General features: G+C 43.0%; 1 protein-coding gene across 1 annotated transcript in view; it reads right to left on the minus strand.

Moving 5' to 3' along the window:
- Positions 1-15,137, minus strand: part of LOC136691343 (contactin-4) — a 182,433-nt gene that overhangs the window by 68,071 nt on the left and 99,225 nt on the right. The window contains exons 3-5 of the mRNA XM_066663872.1: positions 13,261-13,387; positions 11,678-11,853; positions 8,046-8,141 (exon numbers count right to left, since the gene is read on the minus strand). Coding sequence (XP_066519969.1) covers positions 8,046-8,141; positions 11,678-11,853; positions 13,261-13,387 — 399 coding nt within the window. The remainder of the gene's footprint in view (positions 1-8,045; positions 8,142-11,677; positions 11,854-13,260; positions 13,388-15,137) is intronic.

The following is a 15,137-nucleotide window of genomic DNA, read 5'->3' on the forward strand; positions in this document are numbered from 1 at the left end:
CTTGGCATCAGAAGCAGAGCAGAATCAGAACGACTCGTTTTCAGACTTAGGGAGAGCACTGAAACTGCCTGGGAGGTCTTGTTTTACAGTGTGTGGGTTGGTGGACTCTAGATCCTCTAGGCAATATGCACAAAGTATTTAGTCATAAATAAGTCATTTAGGTATAAATATACCCACCTAAAGCAGTCCAGATGTGGGGAGAAACTAGGGGATGATCACGTGGTCTTTGGAGCAATGCCATGCAAGAACCACTCTCAGCTATACATAAGATAGCTGAGATAAGATACATAAGAAGATGATGATGATAATGATATCTAAGCATACGTTCACAGTAGCAGGCCACAGAGAGGCAGGTGTCCAGTCATTTCCTGTGGATGTAGGTGATTTGTAGCTGTTATTTATCAACAACATGGCGACAGAGGGACAAGTGACAAATTAATCTGACATGCAAATTAATTATGAAGCAATGCAAAGGACTGGCTCGAAGAGACCCCCCAGGGGCCATTCTTATACACTCTGTAACAACTCCTCCATGTGTGTGCTTCAGAAAACTACCATGCAGTGTTCAGCAGATCCTATTAGATTCATAACAGAAACAAGTGCCCCCAGCGGAAGCCTTGTTTCTATTTAACCACGAACCCATCCTAGACTCATCTGCATATAATGCATATTAAACAAACCCAAATTCATGTAGATATTTTCACACTTTCAGAGAGACATATTTCACAGCTCCTGAGCCAATGGTTATTTCCAGGAGCACATTTTGGGGTTAAGCAATGAGTGAAAAGCTCTATGAGGTAGCGTCAAAATCAGCCAAAACATTAAAATGACCTCCTTCTAGCTACAATCATTGTCAATTATCCTATAACACTAAAGGGCAACAGTTGCTCTGCATACTCAGGATCATTCTCAGCGCTGCTGTGACACTGACGTGGTGGTGGTGTGTTAGTGTGTGTTGTGTTGGTGCGAGTGGATCAGACCCAGCAGTGTCAGACCCTGTGTCCACTCACTGTCCACTCTGTGAGACACTCCTCCCTCGTTGGTCCACCTTGTAGATGTAAAGTCAGAGACAGCAGCTCATCTGTCGCTGCACAGTGTGTGTTGGTTGTCCTCTAGTCCTTCATCAGTGACACAGGACACTGTCGGCTGGTTTTTGGTCGGTGGACTGTTCTCAGTCCAGACACTGAGAGGTTTAAGAACTCCAGCAGCACTGCTGTGTCTGATCCACTCGCACCAGCACAACACACACAAGTATTATGAACATCATGCGAATATGCCTATGGCTTATGGAGTGCAATCTATTTCCATTCTTCTACAGTCCAAGGCCCAAAAGTATAACTTCAGTCCATTTTAAGGTGGAACAGCAATGCTGCTGAATTTGTAGCCAGTTTCAGTCTTTGTTTTGCCTGTAATCATGCAACCTACTGATGAGAATCCTTTCTGAATGTTGTTATTTAGAAAAAAACCTGCAGGCACTTCAGCTAAACCTGTTATCTCATTATCTCCACATTATTCATCTCTGTGATTCCAGTGCCCTTTATGATGCTCACCTTAAATGAGCCATAATCTTTAATTATTTTGAACTGTGTACACATGGTATACTGGTATTAGCACTTATTGTTAGCGCTAGATAAAGGTCATCTCAAATGTCGCAATTCATTATCTATAATGTTCTTTTTACGTTATATGTATATAAGCGTTTACATGTTTCTCGTGTAGAATTAATAGAACTGGAGCTCATACATGTGCTGGGCATTTTAATGGCTGCTCAGTTCCAAGCCCTAGTGTATGGATTATAAACCTGTAAAGTAGAGAATTTAGGACTGGGTCACATTCACATACTGCTCAAATCAATGTACTGTGTATTATTTCTATTCTTCTTTATATGTATGTAATAACTGTTACACATTAACAACAGAGTAACTATTAGTTATCTATTCACTGATACAGATGGATTACGATGCAGCTCATGTCAATACATATTTGAATATGAGCATCGGTTATTACGTGTCTTGGTTGTCATAACATAACTACATGTATTAACATGAGCTGTACTGCTATAATCCACCTGTAACAGTGAGCACATCACCTGTAGTTACATTACAGATATAATACAATATATTTCTTTGTAACAACACAGTATGGTTCTGGTTATTTATACCGTACACATCCATATCAAAGATCTTATGGCTTGTGGTACAGCACTTACGAGAGTATGGGGAGTGTGGAGACTGGAGGGACGGAGGGATGGAGGGACGGAGGGCAATGCAGGGATTCTGAAAGCCTGCTGGGAGGTGGAGGGGAGGGGGAGCGCTGAGGTGCTTAAGGCCATCGATTCCGCTGGAAAACGCAGCCGAGTGGCAGAATGCTGGAGCGATGGCGTGAAATTGCGCCGGTGGCATGTGTGTGTGTGTGTGTGTGTGTGTGTGTGTTAGAAGGCGGGGGAGCACTTTGAGGGCCTGCTAATCAGCTGCACACAGGCACAGCAGACACTCGCAGCCGATGACAAAAAAAAAAAAAAGGATAAAGGAGCTTGTCGCTCCACACTGACTGCCAAATGCCTTTATTACCCACCAATATAAGGGCAGGGCTTAAGAAAATAACCTTTCTGAATGACCGCAAGGGCACAAGTGGCATTACGGTGTTGGGAGGGGTGGGAGGGAAAGGAAGGGAAGTTAAATGCCATGAGGTGGGTGTATGAATGCAGGTATTGGAGCTGAAGACGTGGCCATTGTGTAATACAAACTGCTCTGAATGTTCTCCAATGCAAGCAGGTGAAAGTGTGGACTAACGCTAAACTCCTACTAAACCCTCTCTCTCCACTACAAGACTCTAAATGATGTTTTCACTCTGAGAGATGGATGTAAACCGACAAATAAAAGTCAGAATGTACCCTTCAGTTGTCAGCTGATATGATCTTGAACAGATCAATAAAGACAGTAGTGAAAATAAAGGGGATCTATGGAGAGATGCCACAGAGTAAGAAAGCACATTGGGTAAAGAACCAGAAATGGCAAAACCAGTTACAAATAAAGCTGATGTCTGAAAGTGTAGGAGCACTTTGGCACCAGTCAAACCTGAACACTAGCACATGCAAATCCACTGAAGCCTAGTAGGGTTGGGCCAGTGTTTGGACGCCTCCTCCTGTAGCTTATGTAGCTGCTGGACGTGGTGGTAGTGGGGCCAACACGGGGCGATGTCCTTGTGATCTGTGTGGATCCCAACGCCTGGGTACAGTGACAGGGACACAGTACTGATTCAACAGTGCTGTCCTACAGAGACTAAAGCCAATGTCCTGACTCTCTGAGGTAGTAAAAGATCATAGAGGGGATTCACTGGAAAAGAGTCGGGCTGTGACCCCAGTGTACCACCGTGGCCATTTCTGGCCTCCTAACTAGCCCCATCTACAATAAACCATCTCTGTAACTTCCTCTAATGTGCTCTCTGCTTAATGGCTGATATGTGGTGGGGGGAATGTTGCATTAAGCAATGGACGTTGCGCATTCTCTCTTAAAAAAATAAGATTATAAAAAAGTTCTTTTATGGCAGTGGTTCTCAAACTGTGGAACCTGAAGCAGCAAGATTTGGCCTATGAGAGGTGACCTCAAATGTACTACTTAATTAAGGAATTTGTTAAGAACTGAAAATCTAAAGTTTTCATAAGTAAATTGTATGATGTTTCACAGTTTACATGATTATGCTCCAATGAAATTTGTTCAAATAAACAAACAAACAAACAAAAGACAATAAGGGCTACGCATACACTGTAGTTATTATATCTGCATGGAAGGGGGGGGGGGGGTATTTTGTTAAATCCATGTAAAGAAAGCCCAGTTTCAACTGCTTTCTGAACGTAAGCAATGGCTAGAGACAGCAATTGTATTACAGAAAAGGCAAAGCAGAAACAAGAAAAAGAAGCCGAGACCAAGCCAAGCAACATGACTGTCCTTCACATCAAGTCCTAAAGAAGTATTTAACACTACAAGAGCAAACCCTCCTTTCACTCACTGATACAAGCGCAGAGAGCCGCTGTGAAATCTCCTCACAGACAGTCACCCAGAGGAAACCCACACAGACACAGGGAGAACACACCACACTCCTCACAGACAGTCACCCGGAGGAAACCCACACAGACACAGAGAGAACACACCACACTCCTCACAGACAGTCACCCGGAGGAAACCCACACAGACACAGGGAGAACACACCACACTCCTCACAGACAGTCACCCGGAGTGGGACTAGAACCCACAAGCTGTGTGGAACCAAAACCCAGAAAGGGAACCCATTCCCCCTGTCGTCCATACCAGAGCAAAACAACAAACTAAGAGGGAGGGATGGAGCTAAATCCAGAACCTTTCAGATGAGCTGGAGTGTTGTCATGGCTTTAGATCCTCACAGTAATACTTCCAACATCTAGTGTAAAGGCTTCTCTGCAAATCTGAATGTATAGGAATGTGAGATACAGTTTAATAAATTAATATGTATTATGCATAATGCGTAAAAGTTATGTAAGTAATTCAACTAAAAACATGGGACTTTTAAAGGTGTGGTGCTGGCTATAAGTGATGTTTTCACAGGTTTTGGTAGTAATAAATAAATAAATAAAAATATAAATAAAACATTCTACCAGCTCTTAGCATGCTCTCTGATAAACTGTAGATCCAGATGGCGTCTTTAACTGGTGAGATAGAGCTGAATTTACAGCGCAGACAACACGAAAAGTCTAGCAGCATTTGGCAGCGTGTCTTTGCTGTGTGCTCCCAGCATGTGTCTTTAACAGCTGTCGGAGCTACATTAATAGCCTCTAATGGATCTGCTCTGAGAAGCTTGATGTGACGAACGGAAACTGAGAGCTGCTCGTTTCTCGGAGCAGAGCTGAAGAGGGACCGACCACTTCTACAAAACCTAAACCTCCTCCATGTTTCTTCACACTCCGTCCTTTCTCTCAGTAGTCCATCAGCTGCTCTGTATCCTTTGCTCGCCCCCATTACACCCTGTTTTTCAATGGAATGGATGCCAACAGGACCCCAAGCAGGAACACTCTCAGGGGTCGATATTCAGTGCTTATATTTAGGGAATGTGATTGTACCATATTGTGTGTTAATTGTGGATTTTTAAGTTTTGTTGATTTCAAATGGGGCGCAGTAGGTAGGTGTCACAGTCGCACAGCTCCAGGGTCCTGGAGGTTGTGGGTTCGATTCCTGCTCCGGGTGACTGTCTGTGAGGAGTGTGGTGTGTTCTCTCTGTGTCTGCGTGGGTTTCCTCCGGGTGACTGTCTGTGAGGAGTGTGGTGTGTTCTCTCTGTGTCTGCGTGGGTTTCCTCCGGGTGACTGACTGTGAGGAGCGTGGTGTGTTCTCTCTGTGTCTGCGTGGGTTTCCTCCGGGTGACTGTCTGTGAGGAGTGTGGTGTGTTCTCTCTGTGTCTGCGTGGGTTTCCTCCGGGTGACTGTCTGTGAGGAGTGTGGTGTGTTCTCCCTGTGTCTGCGTGAGTTTCCTCCGGGTGACTGTCTGTGAGGAGTGTGGTGTGTTCTCTGTGTCTGTGTGGGTTTCCTCCGGGTGACGGCCTTTGAGGAGTGTGGTGTGTTCTCCCTGTGTCTGTGTGGGTTTCCTCCGGGTTTCCTCCCACGGTCCAAAAACACACATTGGTAGGTGGATTATCGACTCAAAAGTGTCCGTAAGTGCGAGTGTGAGTGAATGTGTGAGTGTGTGTGTTGCTCTGTGAAGGACTGCCCCCCCACCAGGGTGTATTCCCGCCTTGTACCCAATGATTCCAGGTCGGCTCTGGATCCACCGTGACTCTGAACTGGATAAGGGTTACACAGACAATGAATGAATGAATGATTTCATATGCTCCATTTCATCCCCAGGACATGAATTATGTTCTTTGATTTTACACATTTCAATTATGAATGTTATAAAACTTACAAATACACCCCTCTCCATCTGGAGAAGAGAATGCAATGAAGCTTTAGAGAACACAACTGGACTTTAACACCACTGCTGTACCTTTAAAGATACATTACACTCTGTGTACCTTTTAGTGACAATGATGTTGAACCTGCAACCTTTCAGTTACAAGCCCATTTCCCTAAGCACCAGGCCACAGCAGCCCCCATTGCAAATGTCCCCAGCGTGGTTTAAATAAGAGTTTTTTTTGTTTTGTTTTGTTTTGTTTTTTTTCTCACCGAACCTTATCTTATCTTTTCTTAAAGCTGCTCAGCTGACTTAGTGTAGAAGTAGTGTCCACAATTATTTGGACCCATAGTGTGTGTTCAGAGCACTTTTAGAGAGCATTGCATTGGTAAAGTTTACATTAATTAGTATGCTTTTATTTTGAAATGTAAATATGCTTTAATATGTACCTTATACAATCACTCTCTTCAACTCTGTATCTATGTTAGAAAATGTAAGTGTGTAGGTCAAACACATCTATTTAAGGTGGCTCTGAGATGAGTGCTCTGTGCCGCTGACACCCAGCATCTGCACCACTTCTAGATTTGCACCAGTAAACACAGGGAAATGGTGCACGCTTTTCACATTTAAGCACATTTTATGGGGCTTTTATGAGCCTACCCGGTCTTTTTCCCAGAATACGGCTCCTTTGATCCCTTAAATCCCAGGATTATTACGTCCTGGGGCTCATTCTTCAGTAGCTATGTGGAATACAATTCTGAATGGATGAGTTAGTCTTAAGTCAGTGTTATCCTGGCCTTCTAAAGAGGTTAAAGTTGCCCTGGAGCTATGGCTGCTCCTCAGCGCCACCTGCTGGATCAGGCAGCTTAAAAATCCATTCAAAGTTTCCCACTGGAAGTGAGCAGGACCATTTCACAGAGGCTCTGCATTTACTTCTGTTCATTTCAGGGCATCTTTGATCAACATATAAAAGCACAGCTGGTCCTTGTCGCCTTCTGCAGAGACAGGCTTGATAGCCACATTAGGGCTTCAAAATAAAAGTCTGTTTTAGACAGTATATGGCAGGTACAAAAGGCAGGGTTCTAATGTGTGAAGTAGAAGGCCCTAAATAGTTATAAACGCATGGAATGGCCTCACTCTCACTCTAACTCTCTGCTCAGCTGATGTTCCAGATCTGGGAGGTTTGCCCTCTCCTCTTGTGTGTTAAGTTGTTTGTTGACATTGTTGGAAAAGAAGCAGCTGGTTGCCTTAACTGGCCTCCTGGGGCTGGTGGCACTGTGTGGAATCAGGGAAAACTCACTGATAAGTGGGACTAGAGGACGAGGAGAAGGAAAAGCTGAACCTGTTTGTTTTCACTGTGTCTCAATGTATTTTACACAGCTACACAGTGCACAAGTCATTATCAGATTCATAATGTGGTGCTGAATATCTGGTCCACACCAAGCGTTTTGAGCTGTTCCTTTAAACAACACTGTAATCTGAGCAGCTGCCAAAATTTTGGGAATTATTAAGATGTTAAGGTCAATGCTGTTCACTGCATGAGGAGCTATTCGGAAAAGACTCGCACGCTTGGATATTTTCCCATTTTATTACTTTTATAAATGGAATCCTAGGGAAAATATTCACATATCCACCCCCTTTAAAGTGACTGATGCCAGTCTCACAGTTAGTGAAATGGAGAACACAAATGGAGTGAATATTTTTTAAAGGCACTTAATATCTCCGTTTCTATCATTTGTCATTTTTGACATATTTTAAAGACAGCTGCCCTGTGCATTGAGTGAACATTTAATGAGGGATGGACCAACAGAAATGGTCCACAATTATTTCTAATGCATGATTTTGTCTATTCACTTTCACCAAATTTAAAGATGGAAGATCCTTCGTGTAAAAAAAAAAAATACTTTAGAGACACAATGTTTTTATCTGACAGTGGTAATACACAGTGATGTCCAGACTGGTAAACATAACATACTGAGGTCTATACATTCTTTGCAGATTTAGTTAATCATAAATAAAATACATAAATAAATGAAAACAAACAGAAAATTGAATTTGTTTATATTCAGCTCCTGGTGTCAGATGAAGCACAAATGACACAAAGAAAGAAAGAGCTTTGAGAGGTTTACCTCCAAAATGAGGGGGTGGTCCACACAGCAGCACCACGGCCTGACCCTCTCTCACAGAGACTGGACCCCTGGCCTTGCTGCTGAAATTCTGCAGATCTGAACACACCATAGACAACACGTAGAACATCAGGGTGTTTTATTCCCAGCATGATTTCATCACTTATTCAACAAGGCTTTACAACTGACTCTGATTCACACCATTTTCCTGTAAATAAATAAACACAAGTGACGTTAATAACGTAAAGCCCAGGTAGTGTGCAGCTGTGGGACACATCTGGCAGGGGGATGCAGCAGCACACCCTGCATTGGAACCAAATCTGCCCCACATAATGAAAATTCTCATTTGACCCACACATCTGGCCCATTTCTGGCAAAGACCTGAGCCAAATGTGGCCCAAACAGTGGCCTCTGGTGACACGCGGCCCGGATTTGGTGTTTACAGCAGTGGTTTGCCCAAGTGCTTTCAGTCCACGTGGCAAGTGGCTCATGAAAGTGTTCGCCGTGGGCCAGATCAGGCCTGGAACAGTCTGTTGCTATGTTTATGAACAGGTCAAACATGTATTTACAGGCCATTTCTTTCTGTCCCTATTTCTCTGTAATAATTTTTGCAGAACGAAATAACTTCCAAACTCTGGATGAGCGCAGACTGCCACAGCATGAGATAAGAATTAATTCACAACAAAAGCTGTGAAGTTTTAGAGCTGTGATGAAAAAAATAATAATATTAAATAAAATCCCAAGCCTCAGATTAACTTAACAGTAATTAACAGATCCAGAACTCATAGTTCGGTCCCCTTTCTTTCATCATGAAGTCAAAGAGAAAAGGAGATATGACTAAAGTCTAAAGTGAGTAGGTGGCAGATATTAAAAACGTGTAAAAAGGTAAATATTCCCTTTGAAAACTGAAGCTTCTATTTTAAATGAATTAAAAGAAACTACATTTCCAACATGAGTTTGAAAAGTTTGTGCTCTTTTTACTACAGTATCTGCCTCTGGTCTTCAGGGGAGGCTTTGGGAACATTGCTGTGAGGATCAGGTTTGACTACAATCACTGCGCTGGTTACCTGCTAATTTTAGAATAGATTTTAGAAAAGACTGAAAGTTTTTAAATGTCTTCCTGGTCAAGCTTAGGGCTGGGCAATTAATCAAAATTAACATCTAGAACTTAATCTTGACACATGTCTAACCTTGACATAAAACTTTCTGTAACAATTATATTGATTATTATTATTCTGTTATATCCTCGCTGTGTGTTCATGTACCGTCCCTTTAATACCACGCTACCAAGCTGTTGTCACATGATTCAGCCCCTATTTGCCACATGGAAGCAACCTAAACACAGACGCCGACCGAGCGACTCGTACCATCTGTGGCTTGGACGTGCTGGGTTTTGACAATAACTAAGACGACACTGAACAAAGAGAAGTCAAATGCAAACGCTGAGAAAAAACAGTTTCACACATCAAATATAAACAGTGCTCAGAAAACAAGAGAGGAACAAGCTGCCGGGGACATAAGAAAAAATATTACATATTTAATACTGAAGCATATTCAAAGCACAAGTCTCATTACTGAACTATGAGTGTCATAAATACAACAACATAATTGTTCATTAATAATAATAGTGGTAAAATGGACAATTAATCGTGATACTGATATTGCGCTCATATCGCCCAGCACTAGTCAAGCTCATCGTTACCTGAGGGTTAGGCCTGTTCCACTGTGGTTTCACTGCTGCCCATGTTATATATACTTTGGTTACAGTGGTTAACCTTTTATATTTTATATTTTTTACCTTACAGAAACACTTTGAGCTGCATTTATGTGTGAAATGTGCAATACAAATACATTATTCTATTTATTTATTTATTATTATTATTTTTACGCTGATGATGGGACTTGCTCTCTAGCCCCCACATGGCACTGGACATGGTGACCTTACACCCATGTGTGGCTGCTCTATAGTTTCCTTGTATTGTCAGTGCTTTTCCCAGTGTGCACCAGTGAACTCCTGCATGGACCTCTTCCAACAGAGTGGACAGTGCATGTGGCAACAGCATTAATTCATGAACCTTGAGAAATACTAATGCCGTTGCCACTCTCTGGGTTCAGACTTTGCCACAATGTTTGTTTTCTGAAATTCAAATGAAGCCATATTTATTTATGCAATGTGTTTCCTGAGTGTGGACTGATTTGCATTTATCTCCCTCCAAGACGGGTCGAATTTACCACAGCACACTCTTATTACGGGCATCTGCCACATGAGAACGCTTGTTTTTTGCGGCTTGCTTTTACCCCAGAAACATAAATCATTTATTAAAATGACCTCTGTGTTTCTACATTCACTGCCCATTCTCTCCGCTCTACTGACCACACAGGAGCACTCTGTAGGTCTATATGTTTCTGTGCAAACTTTGCTACCCCCTTTCACCCTGTTCTTCAATGTACATACCCCCAGAGGACCACAGAGTGGTGAATTATCCTCAGTGCTGCACTGACACTGAGTGGATCAGACACAGCAGTGCTGCTGGAGTTTTTAAACCCTGTGTCCACTCACTGTCCACTCTGTGAGACACTCCTCCCTCGTTGGTCCACCTTGTAGATGTAAAGTCAGAGACAGTAGCTCATCTGTCGCTGCACAGTGTGTGTTGGTCGTCCTCTAGTCCTTCATCAGTGACACAGGACGCTGTCGGCTGGATGTTTTTGGTCGGTGGTCTGTTCTCAGTCCAGACACTGAGTTGTTTAAAAACTCCAGCAGCACTGCTGTGTCTGATCCACTCGCACCAGCACAACACACCTGCTCTGAGGAGGTCCTGAGCGTTGAAGAACAGGGAGAAAGGGAACTAACAATGTATGCAGAGCAACAGATGAACTACAGTCTATAACTGTAGAAGTAGGAGTGCTGCTGTGGTCAGTGGAGCTGAGAGAAAGGACACAAAGTGTAGAAACAATGGGGTCATTTTGAACGTTTTGGCTGATGTATATCTATTCTGTAGGAAATAGTTTAGCTCCGCCCACTCACACTGCAGTTATAAGAAGTGTTTCCGCTCTAGTATTTGACTGAAACACTACAGAGGTCATTAGTTTGAAGAGTGGTCATTTACATATTTGTTTCTTAAAGGGACAGTGATAAAAACTGATCTATGGAGCGGTCGATTGCCCATATTAGATATAGTATGTTCTCTGGAGTAAAATAGCTTTATCCAATACATTGGGATGACTGGGGACCCAGAGCTCACTAATTCTCTTGTGGCTGCCATCAAATCCTCACAGTAATGTTCTACTAGGAATAGAGACTGTTCCAGCAACAGAGCAACTAACTCCTTATTAATACTCTTCATTTCAGAAGAAATGTTGGATGAGCATCCACAAACGTCTGGACAAAGAACAGAGCAAGTAACCCCCCCCCCCCCCAACCTCCGACCAATGAAAAGAAAAAAAAAAAAAAAACTCCCACTTTAAGTCCCAATCACAAAGAGCAGATCCCGGGATTATCTGGGATTAATTAGATTTGTCCGTATTAACACAGGCATTGCAACGTGGCCTGGAAGTTTCAGCAATTCTCAAGTGGAACTTCAATTAATCACCATTAATCTTCATTAATCTTCGGGAAAGCACGGCGCTGTACTCACAGGCAAACTCCACCTTAGCCTCGCGGCTGAGGACGGTGCCGAGACTGTTGGTGGCAATACACTGGTAAATCCCTGCGTGTTTAGTGGCCTGGGGGTTACTGATCAGGAGGTTGCCCTCCACCAGACTGAAGTTCAAACCAGAGCCCACCTCCAGATCGTCGCCGTTGAACTTCCACCTGAAAAGAAAGGTGTTTTCAGTCTTTCCACTCTTTAAATATATATATTTTTTTAAATCTGCACAAAATGACTTTAACAACAATTAAAGGCTACATTTAAAAATAAAAATACAGATGAGGGTTAATTACAATGGATTAAGCAGCTGATGTACGACACAGTTTCTTAGCGACACACTGTCTGTGGTGTTTTCATACACCTAAAATGTTCTGATCATTTACATAAGTCATACATTATGAAAATATAATAGGAACACACATGCATCTGCAGGTGTAGGTTTAAAACAAGACTAGGTATGATTTGGTAGTTTTGCTCCTGGGCTCCCCCTACATTTGCAAACTGAAATCCACTTTTGCAGCACTGTCCTGAAATCAAAGAGGTGTAACATAGTGAGTTTCTGCAGTGCTCCCTATTCTCCCTATTACAGCTCAGTGGGGCATCGTAATGACTTTGAAGCCGTAATTTTACAGTAAAAATACTACCTAGTGTTGCTTTAAGGTTAAAGTTAGGGGGCAGTGTTGGGTGAGGTTGTGTGCTTTATGTATCTTTCTGAGGTCTATGCACGTGCCTGTGTGTGTACATTTATTAATATTTTTATTATCTCAGCATTACAGTGCAGAAACAGGGTTCTACGTCTGCAGTCTGCCCTTTCCACCCCATCTCTTCACCAGGTCCCTCTCCACTCACATCCAGAGTTCTGAGGCTAGGAGAGGGGTTGAGATTCACAAAAACACACATCTGAGCTCTGCCTCGACCTGTGAAACTGACCAGTTTACACTCGTGTGTAAAGGTGGGCTTTCACTGGAAATCAGACTTCAGGGATGAACTATGTCTGTTCATAGTATTCTGGGTCAAACAGGGCTCGGTCCTCTTCGGGACTCTTCTGAACAGTTCAATATGAAACAGATGGAGATCGAGTGCCTATAAAGGAGGATTTGAAAATATCTGACCACAGAGGGTTAAACAGGAGAGCCGTGAACCCAGGTGAACTGTGATTTGAGTTTCGCTGATCTGCAGCTGCTCCAGCTGTGACTGTAATGACCCAGGGAAGGGAGGGCAACATGTTCATCATCATATTTCTCCATAGGAATTACACCGATATTACCTTTTGATCAGTGGTCGATTGTAATATTTTGCTTTACCTTTCTGCTCTGTTTTATTCTCTCAGACACTAACTGAAGGTGTCGGTTGTTGATTTTCAGTGGCCGGAACTTTAGTGCATCCCTAATAGCTATAAAATCCCATTATGCTCTTCTGCCATGTGGTGTAGCCCTGCATGATGCAAACCATTTTTCATATTTATCCAGATTAACTCATTTAGCATTGAACCTGTGCACACAGGGAACCTAATCCCCGGGATCAGTGTTCATCCTCTCGAATGCCTGATCAATACTCTGCAGTGTATTTACCTGTAATGTGGCATTGGATTTCCTTTGGCTTTGCAGTTGATGAATATCTTGTTGTCCTCGGCACTCAGAGGGAACACGCTGTCGCTGGGCTCCTGGGTGAACACGGGGCCATGCCGAATGATCCTCTCTGCAATTAAAACACCACCAGATCCATGTTAGTTGCAGTGGTGTACTTGGAGTCATGGCGTTAGGGAGGGTTCGGAAAATGATCCCCCAGAGACTGGGCTGGTTGAGGATGTAATGAGACTGTAAATATGTCTCATGCCCACATTAGTCTCCACATTTGGGAAAGGTGAATGGTTTATTTAGCTTTGGCATGGCTTTGAGATCTTTGACCTGCACGTATTTATCCATTGAATGCAACAAAACAATATTTCGAAACACAGCAGAAAACACACGCATCAGCACCTACACTTCTGCCCTCTTCTACACTTCTACACTGCAGCACACGCCGCTGTTCACTGGATGAAAAAGTTGGTTGCTCGTCTCTAGCCGTGTGCTGAAAAACACACTGGTTTTGTGTTATCCTTAAAGCACTCACAGGACGTATGCCACCGTACATCACACCAATTCACAATGAAAATAACACAAATTACCAACTTGCTCTAGTGACTAGATCACCCTTCATTTACCAAGAGACCTTACTCAACTGGGGAAATCTGCTTTGAGCTGGAACTCACTCCACTCACAGGTGTCACTCCATTTAATACCCCTAACCACCTCCCCTCTGCCTGCCACTGGTTTTAAGTATTTTTATAGCATTCAGGGGAAGTTTCCTCACCATGCGGCAACTCTTGTCTGTTTGCACACTGGAAAAAGCTCTGGTGCTTGTATACATCCCTAGCTCGGCAAATGGGAAAAAAAATAAAAATAAAACTAAGGGTCACACTCTCTCTCTCTCTGCCACTGTAGACAAGTGACATCTGGAGGCATTTGGACAGCGAATAGACATCAGTGCTGTGAAAAGCAGGAAAAGTCTTGAGGATGATGCACTACGTTTTGCTCAATAGGTGGGTAACACTGACTTCTTTTTGCTGTTTCAGATTACTTAAGGTGGAACTGACTCTAAATTCATGAGACCACTAACTATATGAAAGTTAACACAGACCAAATGTGCTCAAAAACAAAACATGTCAAGATAGAAATTTATTTTTTTGTGGTAATTCACACTTCTGAACAGTCATTCAACCTATCACCATGTGTGATTGGGCTGTGGGAAGAAACCCACACAGACACAGGGAGAACACACAACACAGACAATGACAGAGGGCATGGACTGAACCAACAACCTCAGACCCTGAAGCACTGTGACAGCAACACCACCTGCTGCACCACCGTGCCACCCACATCAATAATAAATAGTTGAATAGAGTTAATATTCAAAAATAATATAAACTCACATCCGCACAACAATTTTCCTGGTGGCTTTAAAAGCTGTGGTTTATTCTGTTGACTGCTGCTCTAAATGCTGCAATATAAGCCCAGTCTGGCTAATGCCATGCCTGGAATTTGGCAACCCTGCCCCCAGGACCTCCCTACAGCTATGCCCATGGTCAGGCAGCACTTTGACCAAATTAGAAAGGTTCGTCTGAGTCATTTTGACATTTCCACAGCTATAAAGACTTCCAAACATGTATACGCTCATCAGAGCCGTGAAGCGTAATCAGACACCAGAAGGGAGTCAAATTTATCCACCCCCATCACATACTGTAGTTCCATATCTCCATGACGTCCTCCTTTTTGGCAGTAGCACCACACACATGGCAACACGAATAGATCTGTTGTTTTGGTGGGCTGCTGCCAAGACACCCATCCACCTCTCTAATTACCCCATGTTGTGGTAATTACTCCGGCTGAATGTATCATTTCTTAAATGG

This window comes from Hoplias malabaricus, chromosome 3, assembly GCF_029633855.1.
Source record: "Hoplias malabaricus isolate fHopMal1 chromosome 3, fHopMal1.hap1, whole genome shotgun sequence".
Classification (NCBI taxonomy): domain Eukaryota; kingdom Metazoa; phylum Chordata; class Actinopteri; order Characiformes; family Erythrinidae; genus Hoplias; species Hoplias malabaricus.